The 27,096-nt window shown below is 47.7% G+C and overlaps 1 protein-coding gene across 1 annotated transcript in view; it reads right to left on the reverse strand.

Annotated features, from left to right (window-relative positions):
- acer3 (alkaline ceramidase 3) overlaps positions 1 to 27,096 on the reverse strand; it is a 271,554-nt gene that overhangs the window by 166,720 nt on the left and 77,738 nt on the right. Inside the window, exon 3 of the mRNA XM_070891651.1 lies at positions 6,163 to 6,215. Coding sequence (XP_070747752.1) covers positions 6,163 to 6,215 — 53 coding nt within the window. The remainder of the gene's footprint in view (positions 1 to 6,162; positions 6,216 to 27,096) is intronic.

Here is a 27,096-nt window from a genome sequence, read left to right on the forward strand (position 1 = left end):
TGCATGCAGGTCAGAATCAATATTACTCTAAATTTACAAAGTTAAAAAAAAAACTCTTTCAATTCACTGTTCTGCAGAAACCCCCTCACAACAACAACAGTGCACATTAAGGAAATCATCATCATAAGCAGTCCCTCGAAATCGAGGAAGACTTGCTCCCAATCTAAAAGTGAGTTCTTAGGTGACTGAACAGTCCAATATGGGAATTACAGTCTCTGTCACAGGTGGGACAGACAGTGGTTGAAGGAAGGGGTGGGTGGGACTGGTTTGCCGCACACTCCTTCCGCTGCCTGCGCTTGTTTTCTGCATGCTCTCGGCGACGAGACTCGAGGTGCTCAGCGCCCTCCCGGATGCTCTTCCTCCACTTAGGGCGGCCTTTGGCCAGGGGTTCCCAGGTTTCGGTGGGGATTTGCACTTTATCAAGGAGGCTTTGAAGGTGTCCTTGAAATGTTTCCTCTGCCCACCTGGGGCTCGCTTGCCGTGTAGGAGTTCCGAGTAGAGCGCTTGCTTTGGGAGTCTTGTGTCAGGCATGCAAACAATGTGGCCCGCCCAGCGGATCTGGTCGAGTGTAGTCAGTGCTTTGATGCTGGGGATGTTGGCCTGAACGAGGACACTAACGTTGGTGCGTCTGTCCTCCCGGGGGATTTGCAGGATCTTGCGGAGACAACACTGGTGATTATTTCTCATGCGATTTGAGGTGTCTGCTGCACTTTTCGATCTTACAAAGACCTCTGACACGGTCAACCGTGAGTCTATGGAGCGTCTTCCTCCATTTCGGGATGCCCCCAAAAGTTTGTCAACTTCCTTCGCCTGCTTCACGATGACATGCAGGCCGTGATCCTTACCAACGGATCCATTACACGTCCGGACCGGGGTCAAATAGAGTTGCGTCATCGCTCCAACCCTCTTCTCAAACTTCCTCGTCACCATGCTGCACCTTACAATCAACAAGCTCCCCGCTGGAGTAGAATTAAACTACAGAACCAGTGGGAAGCTGTTTAACCTACGCTGCCTCCAGGCCAGGTCCAAGATCACCCCAACCTCGGTCGTTGAGTTGAGGTATGCGGACGACGCCTGCGTCTGTGCACATTCAGAGGCTGAACTCCAGGATATAGTCAATGTATTCACTGAGGCATATGAAAGCATGGGCCTTACGCTTAACATCCGTAAGACAAAGGTCCTTCACCAGTCTGTCATCGCCGCACAGCACTGCCCTCCAATCATCAAGATCCACGGCACGGCCCTGGACAACGTGGACCATTTCCCATATCTCAGGAGCCTCTTATCAACAAAGGCAGACATTGATGCGGAGATTCAGCAGCGCCTCCAGTGCGCCAGCGCAGCCTTCGGCCGCCTGCGGAAAAGAGTGTTTGAAGACCAGGCCCTCAAATCTACCACCAAACTCATGGTCTGCAGGGCTGTAGTAATACCCGCCCTCCTGTATGGGTCTGAGGCATGGACGATGTACAGAAGGCACCTCAAGACGCTGGAGATATATCACCAACGATGTCTCCGCAAGATCCTGCAAATCTCCTGGGAGGACAGGCGCACCAACATCAGTGTCCTCGCCCAGGCTAACATCCCCAGTATTGAAGCACTGACCACACTCGATCAGCTTCGCTGGGCAGGCCACATAATATGCATGCCAGATACGAGACTCCCTGAGCAAATGTTTTATGCGGAGCTCCTTCATGGTAAACGAGCCAAAGGAGGACAGTGGAAATGTTATTAGGACACCCTCAAAGCCTCCCTGGTAAAGTGCGACATCACCACTGACAGCTGGGAGAGCCTGGCCACAGACCGCTCGAGGTGGAGAAAGTCCATCCGGGAGGGCGATGAGCTCTTTGAGGCTCGATGCAAGGAGCATGAAGAGGCCAGGCGCAGGCAGCGGAAGGAGCGCGCGGCAAACTAGCCCTACCGACCCCTTCCCCCAACAAATGTCTATCCCACCCATGACTCTCGTATCGGACTGTTCAGCCATCAAAGAACTCACTTTGGGAGTGGAAGCAAGTCCTCCTCAATTCTGAGGGACTGCCTATGATGATGATGATGATGATGATTATTATTTCCCCAGTGATTTGAGGTGTCTGCTGTACATGGTCCACGTCTCTGAGCCATACAGGAGGGTGGGTATCACTACAGCCCTGTAGACCATAAGCTTGGTGCCAGATTTGAGGGCCTGATCCATGAACATTCTCTTCCTCAGGCAGCCAAAGGCTGCGCTGGCGCACTAGAGGCGGTGTTGAACCGCGTCGTCGATGTCTGCCCTTGCTGATAATAGGCTTGCGAGGTATGGAAAGTGGTCCACGTTGTCCAGGGCCGCGCCGTGGATCTTGATGACAGGGGGGCAGTGTTGTGTGGCGGGGTCAGGTTGGTGGAGGACCTTTGTCTTACAGATGTTTAGTGTAAGACCCATGCTTTCGTACGCCTCGGTGAAGATATTGACTAAGACTTGGAGTTCAGCATCAATGTGCGCAGACGCAAGCGTCGTCCGCGTACTGTAGCTCGACGACAGAAGATGGGACGGTCTTGGATCTGGCTGAAGGCGACGAAGGTTGAACAGGTTCCCACTGGTTCTATAGTTTAGTTCCACTCCATTGGGGAGCTTGTTGAGTGCGAGGTGGAACATTGCGGCAAGGAAGATCGAGAAGAGGGTTCTCGTTTATCGAGACTCTGCCTTTGACACGAATGTCCTCGACTCCATCCCGCAGCATGCTACCCACCACCATCTCAGCAAAACCCCAGCCCTGCACGAGGTAGAAAAGACCACCCGCCACCTCAAGAACAAGGCATCGGGAGTGGATGGAATCCCTGCTGAGGCACTATTGGCATGAATGCATGACCTCATCTCTCTCATCTGGAAAGAGGAGAGCATGCCGGGAGATCTCAGAGATGCAATAATCGTGACCATCTTTAAAAAAGGGGAGAAGTCCGACTGCGGTAACTACAGAGAAATCTCCCTGTTATCAGCTACTGGGAAGGTCATCGCTAGAATTCTCAACCGTCTTCTCCCTGTGGCTGAGGAGCTCCTCCCAGAGTCACAGTGCGGATTCCGTCCACTACGGGGTACACAATGGACATGATCTTTATGGCGTGACAACTGCAAGAGAAATGCAGGGAGCAGAACCAACCCTTGGACATGACCTCCTTTGACCTCACAAAGGCCATTGACACTGTTAACCGCGAGGGAGTATGGAGCATCCTCCTCCGTTTCAGCTGACCGCAAAAGTTTGTCACCATCCTCCTCCTGCTCCACGACGACATGCAAGCTGTGATCCTGACCAACGGATCCACCAGAGACCCAATCCACGTCCGGACCAGGGTCAAGCAGGGCTGCATCATCGCACCAACCCTCTTCTCGCGTTTAAGAAAAATCTCACAATAAACAAGGCACTCAAATGGAAAGATGCACTGTTTATTGGTGGGAGGCGTCTGCCACCTGCAATACAACAGGGCTAGATTCTAAACTGCTCTTCCAATGCTCTGGTCCTTAACTAGCGTGTCAGAATATCGTGTACACCCCTTCACATTACTGAATGATCTACACTGGAAGCGATTCAGTATTACTGTTCTGCTGGACCTTCCCCATTTATAATGTGAAGTGCTTCAGCAACCAGGATCAACCGTGTAGGCGAGATTCACGTATGCATTGTGGCTGCAAGTCACAAACTCGACTTCAATGCAATTGTGTATGTGCAAATCGTGTGTGTGCTAGTTTCATTCAACAATAACTTGTATTGATATTGCGCCTTTAACATAGATGAAAAATCCCAAGGCGCTTCACAGACCTATTATGAGATTAAAAATTTGACAGAGATAAGCAGAAATTAGCACAGGTGACTAAAAGCTTGGTCAAAGAGGTAGGTTTTAAGGAGCGTCTTGAAGGAGGCGAGAGAGGTAGTGAGGTGGGGAGGAAGTTCCAGAGCTTGGGGCCAAGGCAATAGAAGGCACGGCCACTGATGGAGTGATTATAATCAGGGATGCTCAGGAGGGCAGAATTGGAGGAGCGCAGGCATCTCGGGGGGTTGTGAGGCTTGAGGAGATTACAGCGATAGGGAGGGGCGAGGCCATGGAGGAATTTAAAAAAGAATGAGAATTTTGAAATCGAGGCGTTGCTCAACCGGAAGCCAATGTAGGTCGGCGAGCACAGTGGGTGATGGGTGAGCGGGACTCGGTGCATGTTAGGACACGGGCAGCCGAGTTTTGGATCACCTGTAGTTTACGTAGGGTAGAATGTGGGAGGCCAACCAAGAGAAGGAAAGAGTGGTCAATTGTGTCATTCATACAGCAACTTGCATTTATAGAACACCTTTAACGTAGTAAAATGTCCCAAGATACTTCACGGTCAGTTATCAAACAAAAACTGATACCGAGCCAAAGACAGGCTTGGTCAAAGAGGTAAGTTTGAAGCAACATCTTAAAGGAGAAAAGAAGAGGTGGAGAGGTTTTGGGAGGGAATTGCGGAGCTTAGGACCCAGACGGTGAAGAAACGTCATAGATGCGCACTTAAATCAATGTGGCATTTCTGGTCAGATCCGTCTGGCTGTGGCTCTCTTCTGACGTCAGGGGAGGTCCATCAAAGAACTGTCAATCCAACAACTTGTATTTATATAGAGCCTTAGTTACTGTTTGCCAACCGGAAAATGAACATTTATCCAGACGCTCTGTTTTCTATTAATTAGCCAATTCTCTATCCATGCTAATATATTACCCACAACCCCGTGAACTTTTATCTTCAGCAGTAATCTTTTATGTGGCACCTTATCGAATACCTTCTGGAAATCCAAATTCACCGCATCCATTGGTTCCCCCTTTTCCAGCCTGCTCGTTATATCCTGAAAGAACTCCAGCAAATTTGTCAAACAGGATTTCCCTTTCATAAAACCATGCTGACTCTGCTTGATTGAATTATGCTTTTCCAACTGTCCTGCTACTGCTTCCTTAATAATGGACAGCAGCATTTTCTCAACGACAAATGTTAGGCTAACTGGTCTGTAGTTTCTTGCTTTTTGTCTGCCTCCTTTTTTTAAATAGGGGTGTTACATTTGCAGTTTTCCAATCCGCTGGGACCGCCAGAGAACCCAGGGAATTTTGATAAGATTACAACTAATGCATTCACTATCTCTGCAGCCACTTCTTTTAAGACCTCGATCTCTGTCGTGAATATACTCAATGACTGAGCCTCCACAGCCCTTTGGGGTAGAGAATTCCAAAGATTCACCACCCTCCAAGTGAAGAAATTTCTCCTCATCTCAGTCCTAAATGGCCGACCCCTTATTCTGAGACTGTGACCCCTGGTTCTAGACTCCTCAGCCAGGGGAAACATCCTCCCTGCATCTCCCCCATCAAACCATGTAACAATATAGCAAATTTAACAAGCGCCGCAGGGGGAAAAAAAGAGAGAACACATTGATTTGAGGCAGCCCTGTGGTATTAAAAAAAAGATGGAGGATGGCTGAATGTCATTAGCATTTTATTTAAGTCAATAGCCAGTCATCTAATTAACAGATCAGGTGTCAGAAGCCCTGCCTGTGTCCTTATGTTGGTTTGGACCCGGAGATGAGATTCTGATGTTAATGGGAAGCATGTTACAGTGTTGTACGTTGATTCCGGAGATGAGGGGTTTGACTTATGAAGATAGGTTGGGCCTATACTCATTGGATTTCAGAAGAATGAGGGGTGATCTTATCGAAACATATAAGATAATGAGGGGGCTCGACAAGGTGGATGCAAAGAGGATATTTCCACTCAGAGGAAACTAAAACTAGGGGACATAGTCTCAAAATAAGGAACTGCCCATTTAAAATGGAGATGAGGAGGAATTTTTTCTCTGAGGGTTGTAAATCTTTGGAATTCTCTGCCCCAGAGAGCTGTGGAGGCTGGGTCATTGAATATATTTAAGGTGGAGATAGACAGATTTTTGAGAGATAAGGGAATAAGGAGTTTATGGGGAACGGGCAGGGAAGTGGAGCTGAGTCGATGATCACATCAGTCATGATCTTATTAAATGGCGAAGCAGGCTCGAGGGGCCTAATGGCCGACTCCTGTTCCTATTTCTTATGTTCGTAAGAATATTCTATGTAAATCGGTTCTGAAAGGCGGTCAAGAAACCAAAACTTCAACTGAATGAGTTAAATACCAGACGGTGGTGCGGATGCTCACCTGCATTTCATATTTCAGTGTCATGTGGAAGCACCAGGACCCAATCCCCACAGCTGAAACAATAAAAGAACAAAAGTTAAAAGATTAAGAGATGGGGAGAATATCGGCTTCAACAGACAAAGCTGTGTTAATTTCTAACAAGGGCTGCATAGAAGATAGTAAATTGCCCCGCAGCTCGATGAAACTTCATGTCTCAGAAAATTCTCCAATTCTGCATCTTTGGCATTATGCTGAAGCTTTCGCCCTTTGTAACTTGGCTAACTCCAGTAAGAATTTTCCGTGTTTCAGTTTAAGAAAACAAATCCGAATTTTAAAACAATGCTGCTATCCCGCCATAATCCCACACAACCATGGAAATGTACAGCCATTCGGCCCACATTTGTCGCTATTCCATTTGTGTGTGCCCATCGATGAAAAACGCAGAGATGCGGAAACAGATTAAAAACTTTCTCTCTCGGCACGCGTTGTTTTGGTGATTGAATGTTGATAAAACTTGTTTGCCTCCATTAACAGCACGGATCCTTTGGGTAGCTGGCACGGTTTTTCAGAAGTTAGAATGGCAGGGAGTGGGGGTGCTTAAAAATATATCACTGTTTTGAAGGGATCTCAGAGCGTGAGCTTATAAACAGGCTCTCTGGGAGAGAGAGAGAGAGAGAGCGCTTATAAACAGGCTCTCTGGGAGTACGTCAGGATTTGTAGATTCACACCACCCCCCCCTCCCGCCCCCCACTGCACCCCCTCAGAAAAATGTGAAATCATGATTGGAAAGGTTTAGAATAGGAGATTTTGGTACAAAAGGAGACTGTCGAGCCCACTCTGCCAGTGCTAGCTCCCACACTGGAGCGAGCTGGAGTTCAGAAGAATGAGAGGGGATCTCATCGAAACGTTTAAAATTCTGAAGGGTTTAGACAGGTTAGATGCAGGAAGAATGTTCCCAATGTTGGGGAAGTCTAGAACCAGGGGTCACAGTCTAAGGATAAGGGGTAAGCCATTTAGGACCGAGATGAGAAGAAACTTCTTCGCCCAGAGTGATGAACCTGTGGAATTCTCTACCACAGAAAGATGTTGAGGCCAATTCACTAAATATTGCGGTGCAGGCTCGAAGGGCCGAATGGCCTACACCGGCACCCATTTTCTATGTTTCTATGAGTTGTTCAACCCCCCCCAACGCCGCTCTTACCCCATACGCTTTATACAGAAAATGTGAAAGTGTTTTTCACCCTTTAATTTTCCTTGAAATATTTATGTAATTCCCTCTTGCATGTCCTTACAACAGTTGGCAAAGTATCCCTAGAGCTCTCGCCGTGAAAAAATAAATTCTCCGCAGTTCAAGCTCTCCCCCAGTACTAATCCTGAATTTGTGCCAGCTGTTATTTGGCAGGGACTACAGAAGGGCTCGTCATCAGGGCAAGCAGCTTGCCCCGTCTCAACTTTGGTTTTATTCCTCACTGTATATGGCCCCACGCCCCCAACATTTATACACAGACACGGCTCAAAGTCAGCTCAGACACCACACAGCAAAACGCTGAGCTGGCAACTTCAACTGCATTTCAGTAAAGCCACATACGATCCTCGGCACCTCTCCTCCCCCCCCACCCTCCTCCCCCTCCCCCCTTGCCCTCCACCCCTCCCCCCCTTGCCCTACTCCGCCTCCTCCACCTCCCCCCCGCCTCCTCCACCTCCCCCCCTTGCCCTACTCCTCCTCGCCCTCCCCCCTCTTGCCCTACTCATCCTCCCCACTCCTCCCCCTCCCTTGCCCTTCTCCCCCTCTTTGCCCTCCTCTCTCTCTCTCCCCCCCTTTACCCGCCTCTCTCTCCCCCCCTTTGCCCGCCTCTCACCCCCCCTTTGCCCTCCTCTCACCCCCCCTTTGCCCTCCTCTCACCCCCCCTTTGCCCTCCTCTCACCCCCCCTTTGCCCTCCTCTCACCCCCCCTTTGCCCTCCTCTCACCCCCCCTTGCCCTCCTCTCTCTTCCCCCCCCCCTTTGCCCTCCTCTCTCTCTCCCCCCACCTTTGCCCTCCTCTCTCTCTCCCCCCACCTTTGCCCTCCTCTCTCTCTCCCCCCACCTTTGCCCTCCTCTCTCTCTCCCCCCACCTTTGCCCTCCTCTCTCTCTCCCCCCACCTTTGCCCTCCTCTCTCTCTTCCCACCCCCCCTTTGCCCTCCTCTCTCTCCCCCCCCTTGCCCTCCTTCCTCTCTTCCCCCCCTTGCCCTCCTTCCTCTCTTCCCCCCCTTTGCCCTCCTCTCTTCCCCCCCCCCTTTGCCCTCCTCTCTCTCTCTCGCTCTCCCCTCCCCCCTTTGCCCCCCTCCTCTCCCCACCCCCACCTTGCCCCCCCTCTCTCCCCACCCCCACCTTGCCCCCCCCTCTCCCCACCCCCACCTTGCCCCCCCTCCTCCCCACCCGGCCCCCCCCCACGTCCCCGTCCCCGCCCACACCTCGACAATACCAATTACCTAAACATCCATTAAACCGACTTCCGATCTAAAATCATAACACAGTAACACAGCCTATTCTATTGCGACTTAATTGTTTGAATTAACTCTCTTTCATTCTAATTACCCATTTATATTTCACAGCCACATTCAAAAGAGGCTCTGTGCTTTAGGAGCCTTTGGCAGATTTACAAAAGCAAGGCTACCCATCCTAATGAGCACCATCACTTTGCCCCTCACCCGCTTTCCAATACCAGGATCGAGAGCTGTTCACTCACACTTGGAGAAATACTAAGTCTTGGGATGTGAAGAAAAATCTCAATTGAACTTCAGTAGCGCTGTGCCCATTTTTTGGGGCGTTAAACAGGCATGCAAGCCTCCAATATGAGGAAGTGCGCAAGCATCCCAGATGTCGGAAGTGCGCTACCCGCCATAATGGTGTAGGCAGAAAAACAGGCACCAGGGGCAATGTTCCTAATAACTTTTTTTGGGTGCGTTACCCCTTTAAGGGGTTGCAAGGCCGATTCAAAATACCACGCATGCGTGGTTTTTTGCATTGAAAAGCCGGCGGGATTGGCTACGCAGGAGCTCCAGGGAGCTGCATGGTTGCACATTTTACAGGGGGCATTGGTCTGGAATCATCATCATAGGCAGTCCCTCAGAATCGAGGAAGACTTGCTTCCACTCTTAATCTGAGTCACAGATGGGACACAGTCGTTGAAGGAAAGGGTGGGTGGGAGTGGTTTGCCGCACGCTCCTTCCGCTGCCTGCGCTTGGTTTCTGCATGCTCTCGGCGATGAGACTCGAGGTGCTCAGCGCCCTCACGGATGCTCTTCCTCCACTTAGGGCGGTCTTTGGCCAGAGACTCCAAGGTGTCAGTGGGGATGTTGCACATTATGAGGGAGGCTTTGAGGGTGTCCTTGTAATGTTTCCTCTGCCCACCTTTGGCTCGTTTGCCGTGAAGGAGTTACGAATAGAGCGCTTGCTTTGGGAGTCTCGTTTCTGGCATCGGATAATGTGGCCTGCCCAGCGGAGCTGATCAAGTGTGGTCAGTGCTTCAATGCTGGTGATGTTGGCCTGGTCGAGGACGCTAATGTTGGTGCTTCTGTCCTTCCAGAGGATTTGTAGGATCTTGCAGAGACATCGTTGGTGGTATTTCTCCATCGACTCGAGGCATCTACTGTACATGGTCCATGTTTTGGAGCCATACAGGAGGACCACCAGATGTCTCAAAGCGCTTTACAGCCAATGAAGTACTTTTGAAGTGTAGTCACTGTTGTAATGTGGGAAATGTGGCAGCCAAATGCGCACAGCAAGCTCCCACAAGCAGGCAGCGGAAGGAGCTTGCGGCAAAGCTGTCCCACCCAACCTTTCCTTCAATGACCAGATAATCTGTTTTTTTGTTATGTTGACTGAGGGATAAATAAGGCCAGGATACCGGGGATAACTCCCCTGCTGTTCTTCATAATAGTGCCACGAGATCTTTTATGCCCACCCGAGGGGGTAGACAGGGGCCGAAAGACGAAACCTGCGTCAGTGCAGCGCTCTTTCAGCCTAGATTCTGTGCTCAAATTTCAGTTCCAACATCGAGTCAGTCGGGTTACCCTCGACACTGACTTGTCCTTGCTTTGCTCCGCAACTCGTCAACGATGCAAAGTGATGAAAATGAAAGTCAACTATTCTCATATCCGTCTTCACTTTTTGTGTTAAGTCAGCAAAATGATTTGCTTTGAAGCCGCCAGAATTGTTATTGTCTCAAGCTGTATTTCAAAGTTTAAGCCAAGTTGGCTGCACAGCAAAATGTCGGAGCAGCACAATAAGGTGTGATATAAATCTATGAAATGGCTGGCACGCAAACAGCGAGACGTGGTGCCACAAGATGCTGTTGGGTTGATAAGTTTTTTTTCCTTTCTCTGCAAAACCTTTTGATTACCATTTCCAATCAAAATGGAAACCAGCAGAGAAAGTGAGATAACATAGAATGGAGGGGCTGCACTGACCGGGGGAAATGCTTGGAGACATTACACTCTTAATTGCTTAGTCAATAATTATATAAGCAGTGTTCCTGGCATGGGTGCAACAAACTCAGTCGCGGTTTGAAACCAAAACTAGAAGAAAACTGCATCCAATCATCTCCATTTCTCCTCTTCCTCAATTTATTTTTAAAACTGCTTTCATCACAGTTAGCTCAGCCAAACACTTCTCGTAGGTTTGGATTCCGAAGTAGAGTCCATCAAATCTGCTTCTTCCGAAAGACGCGTGTGCAGTTTGAATGGCAGTGGAATCTCCCCAACTATTCTGACAGAGGTTGAACAGCTAACAAAAGGGAAACTCCAAAAGGAAAACGCTGTGAAGCTACCCCAACCTCTGAAGTCGTCATCATCATAGGCGGTCCCTCGTGTCAAGGATGATTTGCTTCCACACCAAAAAGGAATGAGTTCACAGGTGTTTCAATGAAGGACCTAATATTCCAGGTCCTGAACTACATCCTGAAGGGTGGAAGATGCCTGTGCATGGATTTTTTTTTTTTTTAAAAACGTGTGGTGGCCGTTGCACACCAGCCACTACATGGGCTAGACACAGCTAAATCTTGGTCCAGTGGCAAAGATTAACCAAGACGACTGGAGACCAGCTCTGCTGCACAGACCCAGTACGCACGCATATCGCAGTGTGGGTTGGCCCGTGCTGCCCCTGGGCCTTCGCCTCTTCTGGGCCCCGAACTCACGCCTCTCCGGGGCCCCGATCACGTCGCTCCATAATTACGCGCCGCTCCTGCGGCCCAACCTCGCCGCTCCTGCTGTACCTGCCCACGCTCCAATCAGCGACCTGGACCATGGTGACGTCCGGTCCAATCACCCTCTTCACAGCCGTCGTTCTCCAGCATGCGCTGCACCTTGAAGTGGTATGCTTCTTTGAAGGCCCTGACCTGCTGATGGTCGCCGCCCCGACCTCTGAAGTAATCTCCAGTGAACTGTACATTGTGTTTGAGCATGCTTGGAACCTTTCATCCTTTTCCCCTGGGCTTTGTTTATTCCTTCCAAAGGCACTAACTCTTTGCTGGGATCCAGTTCCACAGGCGCCGCCCCCACCACCACTCACCCAAGTGGTGATCATTGACGAGTGTAAGCACGCGCCAGAGTGCAACTTTTCGGCCCCTTCCCTTTAATGGGCACACAGATCACAGGCTAGCAAACAGAGAAGCAGAACAACTCCTGCACAAGGATCAAACTTAGAATCTGCTTTACCTAAATGGTTTATTGCTACACCATGTGCTGGATTTACCCACAATACCATTGGGGGAAGAAGCTATTAACCGCATTATTAACCAAATATTTGCCCAGTCCTTTTTAAAAGGAGCTAACATTAACTGCTGTTGATGGAATTCTATTGCAATATTCTGATTGGAAAGAAGTGGAGAGGGGAGGAGGTTAGAAACTGATGAGGAAAGTAATAATGGCCTGTGAGGTAGTCATCTACCTACTGTCTCTACTGGTACAGAAAAAAATAATTTTGGTGTATAGACACAAATCTTTGAAGTCGAAAAGGCTGTTAAAAAGGCACACTGGACCTTTGCCTTTATAAATAGAGCAGTTGAGTACAAAAGTGAAGAAGTTGTGCTGAACCTTTACAACATTGGTTCGGCCTCAGCTGGAGTAGTGTGTTCAATTCGGGGGCACCACACTTTAGGAAGGATGTCAAGGCCTGAGTGAGGGTGCAGAAGAGATTTTTACCAGAATGGTACCAGGGATGCAAGACTTCAGTTACGTGGAGGGACCAGAGAAGCTGGAGTTGTTCTCCTTCGAGCAGAGAACTTTAATGGGAGATTTGATAGAGGAGTTCAAAATCATGAAGGGTTTTGATAGAGTAAATAAAAATAAACTGTTTTCAGTGGCAGTAGGGTCAGTAATCAGAGGGCACAGATTTAAGGTGATTGGCAAATGAACCAGAGACGACATGAGGAGAAAAAAATATGATCTGGAAGCAGAATCAATAATAACTTTCAAAAAGGAATTGGATAAATACTTGAAAAGGAAACATTTGCAGGGCTTTGGGGAAAGAGCAGGGGAGTGGGACTAATTGAATACCTCTTTCAAAGAGCCGGCACGGACACGATGGGCTGAATGGCCTCTTTCTGTGCTGTATCATTCTGATTGTACATGAAAAATAATAGCACAAAACTGATGTTGAAAAATAAGGATGTGAACCTCTGGTGAAATTGAAATTGAATAAAATAAAGAAGTTTCTGAATAACATGCATCCCATTCACGGATAAAAGAATTAGATCTGGCCAAATACCTGCCATAGGATCGTTAACGTCCACCTGGAGCCTCAGCTTAACGTCTCATCCGAAATACAGCACCTCCGACAGTGCAGCACTCCCTCAGTACAGCACTGGGGGGGTGTCATAAGAACATAAGAAATAGGAACAGGAGTAGGCCTTATGGCTCCACGAGCCTGCTCCGCCATTTAATAAGATCATGGCTGATCTGATCATGGACTCAGCTCCACTTCCCCGCCCGCTCCCATAACCCCTAATCCCCTTATCGTTTAAGAAACTGTCTATTTCTGTCTTAAATTTATTCAATGTCCCAACTTCCACAGCTCTTTGAGGCAGCGAATTCTACAAATTTACAACACTCAGAAGAAATTTCTCCTCATCTCTGTTTTAAATGGGTGGCCCCTCATTCTAAGATCTGGATTTTTGTGCTGAAGTCTCTGGAGTGGGACTTGAACCCACAACCTTCTGACTCTGAGGCGAGAGTGCTACCCACGGAGCCACGGCTGACAACAATGCATCATTGGCCAAGATTGTGCGCTCCAAGTCCCGCAGTGGGCTTTGAACCCAAAAACACTCTGACCCGGAGGCAAGAGGGCTGCCACATTAACTAAACTGATGTTGACAAATTGACCGTCCCAAATTTTGGCACGAATTCAGAGTGAAGCAACGGAATGGTTGCTGTGAGAATGTCGCAGTTGTGGATTGGGCATGGAGGTGGATGGGCTGGGGTCGTCCATTTTCGTTGCATAGCTTGAACAGCATCAGGACACATCCAAACTTACACAGGTACAAAACAGGAGAAAAGATTAGCAGCTCGCCCCATCGGTTAGGCAGCTCAACATTGTGCAGCGCCCTCCCAACCAGCAGAAATGCCAACTCATGAAAGGCAACATTACAGGGAGGAAAAAAATATACCTGCGGCCAATTTGGGGGAAAATTCTGGGGAATTTCTCCCTCTCCACAAAGCAAGCTGCAGGAGACTGTAGTCACGAAGAACAGATCACAAGACGTACATAACTTGCCCTCCTTACCCACCCTCATATGTTCTAATATTCTTAGTAACACAGCAATGTCCTGGACCGGAAAAGGCCAGTTTACATGACCAGCAGGCATTCTTCACACAGCAAGATCCCATAAACAGTAATGAGATGAACGGTCAGTTATATTGTGATCGTGGCGGTACTGGGTGAAGCATCAGTTGGCGACCAAGATTTGTCTCCTGTTAAATGAAGGTACGAGTTAACATGTGCAGCACTGTTTCTATCTATCATGCACGATGAGGGCTATAAGCTCAGGGAAGATCTATACTAATGCTCCTGCTACATTGCTTCAACAATGGGGCCTCAAATCTGCCCCCACCTCATGCCGTGTGACCATTTGCATTTCCTACACCAACCATACTTGTGCGCAGTCCGGCAGCCAAACGGATAAGAAACAGGAGCAGGAGTAGGTTATTTGGCCCCTCGAACCTGCTCCACCATTCAATAAGATCATGACTGATCTTCTACATCAACTCCACTTTCCTGCACTATTCCCATATCCCTTGGTTCCCTTAGTGCCTGAAATCTAGTGATCTCAGTCTTGAATATACTCATCGACAGAGTATCCACAAGCCCTCTGGGGTAGAGAATTCCATAGATTCACACCCCGAGTGAAGAAATGTCTCCTTGTCTCAGTCCTAAATGGCCGATCCCTTGTCCCGAGACTGTGACCCCTAGTTCTGGACTCTCAAGCCAGGGGAAACATCCTCCCTGCATCTATCCTGATAAGCTCCATCAGAATCTTGTACAGTTCAATGAGATCACCTCTCATTCTTAGAATAAGGGGCCGCCCATTAAAACTGAGATGAGGAGGAATTTCCTCTCTAAGGGTTGTAAATCTGTGGAATTCGCTGCCTCAGAGAGCTGTAGAAGCCGGGACATTGAATAAATTTAAAACAGAGATAGACAGCTTCATAGAAACATAGAAAATAGGTGCAGGAGTAGGTCATTCAGCCCTTCGAGCCTGCACCACCATTCAATATGATTATGGCTGATCATTCACCTCAGTACCCCTTTCTCGCTTTCTCTCCATATCCATTGATCCCTTTAGCCGCAAGGGCCACATCTAACTCCCTCTTGAATATATCCAATGAAATATATCCAATTAACTGATAAAGGATTAAGGGGTTATGGGAGCAGGCAGGGAAATGGACCAGAGTCCATGATCGGATCAGCCATGATCGTATTAAATGATGGAGCAGGCTCGAGGGCCCGTATGGCCTACTCCTACATAAGAACATAAGAATTAGGAACAGGAGTAGGCCATCTAGCCCCTCGAGCCTGCTCTGCCATTCAACAAGATCATGGCTGATCTGGCCGTGGGCTCAGCTCCACTTACCCGCCCGCTCCCCATAACCCTTAATTCCCTTATTAGTTAAAAATCTATCTATCTGTGACTTGAATACATTCAATGAGCTAGCCTCAACTGCTTCCTTGGGCAGAGAATTCCACAGATTCACAACCCTCTGGGAGAAGAAATTCCTTCTCAACTCGGTTTTAAATTGGCTCCCCTGTATTTTGAGGCTGTGCCCCCTAGTTCGAGTCTCCCCGACCAGTGGAAACAACCTCTCTGCCTCTATCTTGTCTATCCCTTTCATTATTTTAAATGTTTCTATAAGATCACCCCTCATCCTTCTGAACTCCAACGAGTAAAAACCCAGTCTACTCAATCTATCATCATAAGGTAACCCCCTCATAAGAATGAGGAGGAGTAGGCTATTCGGTCCCTCGAGCATGCTCCGCCATTTAATAAGATCATGGCTGATCATCTACCACAGCTCCACCTTCCTATCCCCATATCCCTTAATATTCAAAAATCTATCGATCTCTGTCTTGAATATACTCAAAGACTGAGCCTCCACAGCCCTATGGAGTAGAGAATTCCAAAGATTCACCACCCTCTGAGTGAAGAAGTTTCTCCTCATCTCAGTCCTAAATGGCCGACCCCTTATTCTGAGACTGTGACCCCTGGTTCGAGACTCCCCAGCCAGAGGAAACATCCTCCCTGAATCTACCCTGTCAAGCCCTGTAAGAATTTTGTATGCGTCAATGAGATCACCTCTAAACTCTAGAGAATATAGGCCTAGTCTATTCAATCTCTCCTCATAGGACAATCCCCCCATTCCAGGAATCAGTCTGGTGAACCTTCATTGCACTCCCTCTATATCCTTCCTTAGGTAAGAAGATCAAAACTGTATACAATACTCCAGGTGCAATCTCACCAGGGCACTATATAATTGCAAGAAGATGTCTTTACTCTTATATCAATACAATAACACTTGGGGACCATTCTTAAAGGGATGTGCACACTATAAGTAGTTGTATTCAATGCCTTGTGGGTGAAATGTTTTTCTTTTTTGCCTTCAATGATCCAATGTAACAATCAATATCTAATCCTGTAATGAATTATCGCTAAGATAATTTTGTGTAATGGTACCAATATGCAATAGGATAATTCACTTAAACCAGTACATTTAATCTACAATACACTTCTCGTGTGATGCTCGGCTCCTAACTCATGAATTGCTCCAGGTATCACACAGCTTAAAATGCTCTCTCCAAACACAACTCAACTCCGTTTCTGCTATTCGATCATTTTCATGCCTCAGATAAAAATTTCACACCGTGACTCAATCTGGAAATCATTGTGACAATAGTAGGTAATAATTTTTTTTAAAAGGTACCATTTTAAGATGTTTTGCTTTCGTAAATCTAAGTAACTCCTGAATACTAGTTCAAGGTAATCAGTATGATTTTGTTTTAGATAAAGAACCCTGCATTGAACTAGGTCAAACAAGGTGAAAGATTCTTGATATGTCGTACTTACGTCACATGTCATCTCCGGAATCAACCTAGTGAATCGTCTCTGTACCCCCTCCAAAGCCAGTATATCCTTCCTTAAGTAAGGCGACCAAAACTGCACGCAGTACTCCAGGTGCGGCCTCACCAATATCCTATACAGTTGCAGAAGGACCTCCCTGCTTTTGTACTCCATCCCTCTCGCAATGAAGGCCAACATTCCATTCGCCTTCCTGATTACCTGCTGCACCTGCAAACTAACTTTTTGGGATTCATGCACAAGGACCCCCAGGTCCCTCTGCACCGCAGCATGTTGTAATTTCTCCCCATTCAAATAGTATTCCCTTTTTTTGTTTTTTTCCCCCCCGCCCCCCCCCCCCAGGTGGATGACCTCACACTTTCCGACATTGTATTCCATCTGCCAAACCTTAGCCCATTCGCTTAATCTCTTTGCAGCCTCTCTGTGTCCTCTACACAACCCGCTTTCCCACTAATCTTTATGTCATCTGCAAATTTTGTTACACTACACTCTCTCCCCTCTTCCAGGTCATCTATGTATATTGTAAACAGTTGTGGTCCCAGCACCGATCCCTGTGGCACACCACTAACCACCGATTTCCAACCCGAAAAGGACCCATTTATCCCAACTCGCTGCTTTCTGTTAGCTAGCCAATTCTCTATCCATGCTAATACATTTCCACTGACCCCGCGTACAGTAACCTTCTTCAGTAACCTTTTGTATGGCACCTTATCGAATGCCTTTTGAAAATCTAAATACCACATCCATCGGTACACCTCTATCCACCATGCTCGTTATATCCTCAAAGAATTCCAGTAAATTAGTTAGTGAAACATGATTTCCCTTCATGAATCCATGCTGCGTCTGCTTGATTGCACTATTCCTATCTAGATGTCCCGCTATTTCTTCCTTAATGATAGTTTCAAGCATTTTCCCCACTACAGATGTTAAACTAACCGGCCTATAGTTACCTGCCTTTTGTCTGCCCCCTTTTTTAAACAGAGGAGTGACATTAGCTGCTTTCCAATCTGCTGGTACCTCCCCAGAGTCCAGAGAATTTTGGTAGATTATAACGAATGCATCTGCTATAACTTCCGCCATCTCTTAATACCCTGGGATGCATTTCACCAGGATCAGGGGACTTGTCTACCTTGAGTCCCATTAGCCTGTCCAGCACTACCCCCCTAGTGATAGTGATTGTCTCCAGGTCCTCCCTTCCCACCTTCCTGTGACCAGCAATTTCTGGCATGGTTTCTGTGTCTTCCACTGTGAAGACCGAAGCAAAATAATTGTTTATGGTCTCAGCCATTTCCACATTTCCCATTTATTAAATCCCCCTTCTCATCTTCTAATGGACCAACATTTACTTTAGTCACTCTTTTCCGTTTTATATATCTGTAAAAGCTTTTACTATCCGTTTTTATGTTTTGCGCAAGTTTACCTTCGTAATCTATCTTTCCTTTCTTTATTGCTTTCTTAGTCATTCTTTGCTGTCGTTTAAAATTTTCCCAATCTTTTATTTTCCACTAACCTTGGCCACCTTATACGCATTGGTTTTTAATTTGATACTCTCCTTAATTTCCCTGGTTATCCACGGCTGGTTATCCCTTCTCTTACTGCCCTTCTTTTTCACTGGAATATATTTTTGTTGCGCACTATGAAAGAGCTCCTTAAAAGTCCTCCACTGTTCCTCAATTGTGCCACTGTTTAGTCTGTGTTTCCAGTCTACTTTAGCCAACTCTGCCCTCATCCCACTGTAGTCCCTTTTGTTTAAGCATAGTATGCTCGTTTGAGACACTATTTCCTCACCCTCAATCTGTATTACAAATTCAACCATACTGTGATCACTCATTCCGAGAGGATCTTTTACTAGGAGATCATTTATTATTCCTGTCTCATTACAGAGGACCAGATCTAAGATAGCTTGCTCCCTTGTAGGTTCTGTAACATGCTGTTCTAAGAAACAATCCCGTATGCATTCTATGAATTCCTCCTCCAGGCTACCCCGTGCGATTTGAGTTGACCAATCGATATGTAGGTTAAAACCCCCATGATTACTGCCGTTCCTTTTTCACATGCCTCCATTATTTCCTTGATTATTGCCCGCCCCACCGGGAAGTTATTATTTGGGGGCCTATAAACTACGCCCACCAGTGACTTTTTCCCCTTACTATCTCTAATCTCCACTCACAATGATTCAACATTTTGTTCATTAGAACCAATATCGTCTCTCACAACTGCCCTGATATATTCCTTTATTAACAGAGCTACCCCACCTCCTTTCCCTTCTTGTCTATCTTTCCGAATCGTCAGATACCCCTGTCTGTTTAATTCCCAGTCTTGGCCACCCTGCAACCAACGTTTCTGTAATGGCCACCAAATCATACCCATTTGCAATGATTTGTGCCGTCAACTCATTTACTGCGTGCGTTTAGGTAGAGTGTTTTAATACTAGTTTTTAATCCATGATTTTTATGACTCCTGCTCCTATTTCTTATGTTATGTAAACTCCAGAGAATATAGGCCCATTCTACTCTATTTGTCCTCATAGGTCAGCCCTCTCATCCCAGGAATCAATCTAGCGAATCTTCGTTGCATCGCCTCCACATCCTTCCTTAGATAAGGAGACCAAAACTGTGCACAGTACTCCAGATGTGGTCTCACCAAGGTCCTGTACAATTGTAGCAAGACTTCCTTACTCTTGTACTCCAATCCCCTTGCAATAAAGTCCAACATAACATTTGCTTTCCTAATTGCTTGCTGTACCTGCATGTTAACTTTGTGATTCGGATAGGAGGACACATAAAACCCTCTGAATACCAACATTTATGAGTCTCTCACCTTTTCAAAAATATCCTGCTTTGATGAATTATGGATGGTTTCTGTGCAATGAACACAACAGGAATTGTGCTGCAAACACCCAAACTCGTTTTATGACTTTCCTTTGAATTAAAATATCTCGGTACATCTACTGGCTGCACCCCAGGGCACTGAGAACCCGAGCGTCACAATCATGCACACATACTTATTGGATCAGAAAAATAAATTGTTATTTGTGAAGGAAAACCTAACCTTTTCCCTGTTTGGACAAACAGGATCTCAAAATCTGTCCTGTGATCAAGGGTTTGAGGTCTTCGTTGAAATGCGGATGGAATCATGCAATCCCCAAAATACCAAGTACCCTCACGCTAAAAAGGAAGAAACTTTTGCAGACAAGGTAAACTAGTGACCCCAATGGTAAACAGACAGAGCTGCTGAATGCCATCCCCAAACAGGTAAAAACCAAAGACTCTCAAAACAACAGAATTTGACTTGGAGTCACAATAAACCAGTGGCTCTGCTTCCAAGTAAAAAAGCTGGGGGCAACAAAGGACATCAGCGAAGCGGCCTGTAGATGTGATTCTAATCTAGGATTTGAAAACTGCTTCTGAAAGCAATGAGCCTGTTGGAATCTCAGTTTTCACAGTCCAACACACAGGCTTATTTTCGTGTAATCAACCGTAGATGATCATAGATAAATTTGCAACGGTTATGTTACAGTTGTTAATCCTCGAGTATGAAAGACAGCAAGCATCAAATGCCTGGGCACCATTATTCTGCACTGAACTGGTTGGTGTGGGAAAATGGAAAGTGCCACACAAAACACTGCTCAAATAACATAGGAGCAGCTCTGAAGACAGACCTAGCCCACATTGTAACCTAGCCATCAGAGGAGCCCAACATGGCAGGTCTGCGAATCCCAAGGATTTTGAAGAATGTTTTGAATAGGAATTCCCACTTGATCAAGAGTATTATCCGACTGTAACGAAAGCCATTTTTATTTTGGAATACCATCCCTTCAAATTAGGTTATCTGTTCACCTAAACACAGCTACTTAAGAGGGTGATAAGCAATGTTGCGCGTCATTTTTTTTTGGACCCGCACGGCCCCTTTAACGAGCTGCGCAGCCCATTCAAAAGTCCACGCGTTTTTTTCAATTTAAAAGCAAACTCACCGTCTGCACAGGACCCTTGGAGCGCTGCACAGCCGCGCAGCTTACAGGGAACATTGGTGATAAGGCAATGTATTGATACCCTCCCATTTGTTATCTAAAACCATCAGCAAGGCTCCAGGAACCAATGTAGCACAGTCAGCAGTGAGGTCATTGGACTTATTTCATACATCAGCACCATCAGAAACATTGGTGGAATTCATAGTACGCAATGTGAGCCTCATGACCTCTCAGCCTTCGCTACTGGCCCGTGCAGCGCCTTCCCTTGGTCTCATCCACGCTGCTCCACCTCTGGGCTCCAACCTCCCCATTCCTCCGTGCCTCGTCCGTCCTCTCCTCTCCGCTTCCGATCTCCGGACCTCGCCGGTCCCGACCTCCAAGGAAGGAAGGAGGACAGTAGGAGTGTGTTTGAGTTTGTGTGTATGTATTGGCACATGCAGCAGAGCCTGGTCTCCAGTCGTCTTGGTTAACCCTCGCCACTGGACCAAGACCTTGCTCCGTCAAGCCTGTGTGGTGGCTGGTGTGCAACGGCAACCCCACGATAAAAAAATTCACGCACAGGCATCTTCCACAGTTTAAAATGAATTCATCAGTCACCCGAGTGCTCATTTTCAGTGTGGAAGCAAGTCTTCCTCGACCCCGAGGGACAGCCGATGATAATGATGATGATGATGATGTACTTTGATGCCGTGCCAATGGGCTCAATGTCCAATACTTGACTGCGTGACACCGTGACTCAGTTGGGAGCATCTCTCACCTGTGTGTCAGAAGGTTATCCATTCAAGTCCTGCTCCAGGGCTTGAGCAGATAATCTCGGCTGATACTTTAGTGGATTACTGAGCGAGTATTTGTGGGAAATACCGCTCTTTGGACGAGACATTAAATTGAGGAGGCCCTGCCTGCTTGAATCAGTGGTTTCAGTAGGTGTTACCAACGGCACTATTCCATGAAATGCAGAGGTTTGCCCCTGGCCAATTGCCTTCCCTTAACCAAATCACAAAGGGAAAAAAAAATAGATTATTGTTACAATTTTAGGATTTGCCTGGGCATAAATTGGCTGCCACATTTGCCTATACAGGCACAACGTCCCGAATCCAGAACTCCAAAAACCGGACATTTTGCGCATCGTGGATGGAGTTGTCAGAAATTATTCTCCGAAAACTGGACTTTGAGGGGGCCAAGATGGAATTGTCCGGAATCTTCTCCGTAAACTGGACATTTTAGGTGGCCAAGATAGCGACATCAGGCAGCGAGGGACGAGGAAACAAAAAAGCGCAGGGGGGGCCACGGGAATCGGCAAGGAGTGGCGTGAATGTAGAGTGTAGAGGAGATGAGCAAGTGAAGGAAACTCAGCACCTCACCCACCCTCTGTGTAGCACCCCACCAAAGTCTGCACTCACCCAGGGACCCGCTCATCGACGACCAACCACGAGGCTCACTGACCATACCTGGAGGAGTTGAGCCGTCACGGAGGTCGAGAATCTTTCCCCTCGGTTCCGGGTAGCCCTGAGCACCAGTGCGAGCTGCAAGATCTGGAATCCAGTAAAACCCGGCACTGATTCAGTTGAGGATTCCAACTTGATTTTCTTGTCTGAAATCTGGAAAAACCCAAAATCCGGCATGGATTCAGTCCCGAGGATTCCGGATTTCGGACGTTGTACCTTTATAACAATAGTCAGTGTAAAGTTATTCATTGTATGTGTAGCCATTTGGTGCGATTCAGAGAGATAAGGTGAATTGACCATCTCAAATTGCATCAGCATCCTGGGAGTTACCATTGACTAGAAACTTTACTGGATCAGCTACATAAATATGGTGGTTACAAGAGCAGATTAGAGGCCGGTTATTCTGTGGTGAGTGACTCACCTCCTGACTCTCCAAAGCCTAGCCACCGCCTACAAGGCAGTCAGGAATGTAATGGAATACTCTACATTTTCCGGGATGAGTGCAGCTCTAACAACACAAGAAGCTCAACACCATCCAGGACAAAGCAGCCCGCTTGATTGGCACCCATCCACCACCTTCAACAACCACTCCCTCCACCACCAACGCACTGTGGCTGCAGTGTGTACCATCTACAAGATGCACTGCAGCAACTAGCCAAGGCTTCTTCGGCAGCACCTCCCAAACCCGTGACCTCTACTACCTAGAAGGACAAGGGCAGCAGGTGCATGGGAACACCACCATCTCCACGTTCCCCTCCGAATCACACACCATCCTGACTTGGAAATAAATCGTCGTTCCTTTGTCACTGGGTAAAAACTGGAACTCCCTCCCTAACAACGATGTGGGAGCACCTTCACCACACGGACTGCAGCGGTTCAAGGCGGCAGCTCAATACCACCTGCTCAAGGGCAATTCGGGACGAGCAATAAATGCCAGCCTTGCCATCGATGTCCACATCCCGTGAATGAATAAATAATTACGAGGCTTTCAGTGCTCCATTTTTTTTTCAGCATTGCAAAAACAAAACATTTGCCCTCTTTTAAGGCTGGAGGATGAAGCTTTCTGAGAGACATGTAAACCTGTAAATATCATATCTAACCACCAGAGGGTGTATCCCCTGGAGTCCCAATGGATCCCACAATCCCTTGGGAGCATCTGTATATAAGGCCTCACAGGTTGGAGAGGCACTCTGAGACCTGTAATAAAGGACTACGATCACACCTTACTTTGAGCTTGCAGTATCTAGTCTGACTCGTGATGCAAGATATAACAACTGGCGACGAGATACAAATGACGAACCGCACTGCAACAATGCAGAGAACTGTGGGCATCCTGGAGAAATTTTCGGAGTGAGATGATTGAGAAACCTTCGTGGAGCGACTCGACCAATACTTCGTGGCCATCGAGCTGGAAGGAGAAGCGAACGCTGCCAAACAAAGGGCAATCCTCCTCACCGTTTGCGAGGCACCAATGTATGGCCTCATGAAAAATCTGCTCGCTCCAGCGAAACCCACAGACAAGTCGTACGATGAGTTGTGCACACTGGTCCAGGAGCACCTAAACCCGAAGGAAAGCGTTCTGATGGCGAGGTATCGGTTTTACACGAACAAGAGGTCTGAAGGCCAGGAACTGGCGAGCTACGTCGCCGAGCTAAGGCGCCTTGCAGGACATTGCGAATATGAAGGACGCTTGGATCACATGCTCAGGGACTTCTTTGTACTTGGCATTGGCCATGAAGTGATACTTCGCAAACTGTTGACTGCAGAGACCCCAAGCTTGAGTAAGCCATAGCGATAGACGAGGCGTTTATCGTCACCAGTAACAATACCAACCACACGAGTGCTGCTGCAAGTACTGTGAACAAAGTAACGTTGTTTTCAAATTGAAATGTACAGGGCACGCCTGCAGCTGCACGTCCGCAGATGACTCAGAGCCCAGCATCAAGGGTGGTGAATATAAGGCGATTAACACCTTGTTGGCGCTGCGGGGGTGATCATCGTTTCCATTCATGCCGCTTCAAAGGATGCGTTTGCAAGGGCTGTGGAACAATGGGACACCTCCAACACATGTGCAGGCGAGCTGCAAACCCTGCTAATCCTGCAAACCACCATGTTGCAGAGGAGGACAGATCCACGGTGGATCACAACGAGCCAGAGCCTCAGACCGAGGAGGCAGAGGTATATGGGGTGCACATATTTACCACAAAGTGTCCATCGATAATGCTGAAGGTTGAATTAAATGGACTCCTGGTGTCCATGCAGCTGATCAAAAAGACTTTCGATAAATTGTGGTGCAGCAAGGCCTCAAGGCCAGTCCTGACTCCCGTTCGTACTAAACTGAGAATGTACACAAAGGAACTGATTCCCGTAATCGGCAGTGCTACCGTAAAGGTCTCCTACGATGGAGCGGTGCACGAGTTACCTCTCTGGGTAGTACCGGGCGATGGCCCCACGCTGTTCGGCAGGAGCTGGCTAGGAAAGGTACGCTGGAACTGGGACGACATCCGAGCGCTTTCGTCCGTCAATGACACCTCATGTGCCCAGGTCCTAAACAAGTTCCCCTCGCTGTTCGAACCAGGCATTGGGAAGTTCCAATGAGCAAAAGTGCAGATCCATTTGATTCCGGGGGCGCGACCCATCCATCACAAGGCAAGAGCAATACCTTACATGATGAGAGAGGGTGGAGATCGAACTGGACAGGCTGCAACGAGAGGGCATCATTTCGCCGATCGAATTCAATAAGTGGGCCAGTCAGATTGTTCCAGTCCTCAAGGGAGACGGCACTATCAGAATCTGTGGTGATTACAAAATAACTATCAATCGTTTCTCGCTGCAGGATCAATACCCGCAACCGAAGGCAGACAACCTATTTGCAACGCTGGCGGGAGGGAAAACGTTCACAAAAATGGACTTGATCTCGGCCGACATGACACAGGAGCTGAAGGAATCATCGAAAGGCCTCATCTGCATCAACATGCAAAAGGCCTCTTCATTTACAACAGATGCCCATTTGGGATTCAATCGGCCACGGTGATATTCCAGAGGATCATGGAAAGCTTGCTGAAGTCAGTCCCGCGCATGTGGTCTTCCAGGACGACAATTTGGTTACCGTCGGGATACCGTCAAGCGCCTGCAGAACCTGGAGGAGGTTCTTAGTCGGCTTAATCGTGTGGGGTTCAGGCTAAAACGCTCGAAGTGCATTTTCCTGGCATCTGAAGTGGAGTTCCTGGGGAGAAGAATCGCGGCGGACGGCATCAGGCCCATCGATTCTAAGACCACATCGAGACCACAGAACATGACGGAGCTGCGGTCGTTTCTCGAATTCCTGAACTATTTTGGTAATTTCTTACCAGGTCTTAGCACATAGTTAGAACCCCTGCACTCTCTACTGCGTAATGGAGATGAATGGGTATGGGGTAAAAGCCAAGAAAATGCCTTTGAGAAAGCTAGGAGGCTGTTATGTTCATACAAATTGCTTGTGTTGTATGATCCATGTAAGCGTTTGGTACTAGCATGTGATGCGTCGTTGTACCGGGTCGGGTGTGTATTGCAACAAGCTAATGAATTTGGGAAATTGCAACCGGTTGCTTATGCATCCAGAAGTCTGTCTAAGGCTGAGGGCCTACAGTATGATCGAAAAAGAAGCATTAGCATGTGTTTACGGGGTAAAGAAAATGCATCAATATCTGTTCGGGCTCAAATTTGAATTGGAAGCTGACCATAAGCCGCTTATATCCCTCTTTTCTGAAAGCAAGGAGATAAATACGAATGCATCGGCCCGCATCCAGAGATGGGAGCTTACGTTGGCCGCATTCAACTACGCCATCCACCACAGGCCAGGCACAGAAAACTGTGCCGATGCTCTCAGTAGTCTGCCATTGCCCACCACAGGGGTAGTGATGGCACAGCCCATAGATTTAGTCATGGTAATGGAAGCATTCAAGAGTGAGCAATCACCTGTTACCGCCCGACAGATTACAGCGTGAATGAGCCAGGACCCCTTACTGTCCTCAATAAAAAAAACTGTGTGCTCCACAGGAGTTGGTCTAGTGTCCCGTTAGAGATGCAGGAAGAAATAAAGCCGTACCAGTGGTGCAAAGATGAAATGTCTATACAGGCAGATGCCTCCGATGGGGTAATTGGGTAGTGGTGCCAAAAAAGGGCAGGGACACTTCGTAATGATGAAAGCGATAGCCAGATCCCACGTGTGGTGGCCCGGTATCGATGCAGACTTAGAGTCTTGTGTAATACATGTTTACAGTTAAGCAATGCACCCAGGGAGGCGCCACTAAGTTTATGGTCCTGGCCCTCCAAACCGTGGTCCAGGGTCCATGTCGACTATGCAGGCCCATTCTTGGGAAAAATGTTCTTAGTTGTTGTAAATGTGTACTCCAAATGGATTGAATGTGTGATAATGTTGGCAAGCAGGTCCGCTGCCACCATTGAAAGCCTACGGGCCATGTTTGCCAAGCACGGCCTGCCTGATGTCCTTGTAAGTGACAATGGGCCATGCTTTACACCAGTGCCGAGTTCAAGGAATTCATGACCCGCATTGGGATCAAACATGTCACATCTGCCGCGTTTAAACCAGTGTCCAACGGTCAGGCAGAACGAGCAGTTCAAACTATCAAGCAGAGCTTGAAAAGGGTAACTGAAGGCTCACTTATCCGGAGTCCTGCTTAGTTACCGCACAAGACCCCACTCGCTCACTGGGGTCCCTCCCACTGAACTGCTCATGAAAAGGGCACTCATTGGTATACCCTGATCTACACGAACAGGCGGCTTCAACAGAATACATATCATGATCATGCAAATGTGTCACGCGAAACTGAGATAAATGATCCTTTATTTGTGTTGAACGATGGACAAGGTCCCAAGTGGCTTCCTGGCACTGTTTCGGCCAAAGAGGGGCGTAAGGTGTTTGTGGTCAAA

Source organism: Pristiophorus japonicus, chromosome 10 (genome assembly GCF_044704955.1).
Source record: "Pristiophorus japonicus isolate sPriJap1 chromosome 10, sPriJap1.hap1, whole genome shotgun sequence".
Taxonomy (NCBI): domain Eukaryota; kingdom Metazoa; phylum Chordata; class Chondrichthyes; family Pristiophoridae; genus Pristiophorus; species Pristiophorus japonicus.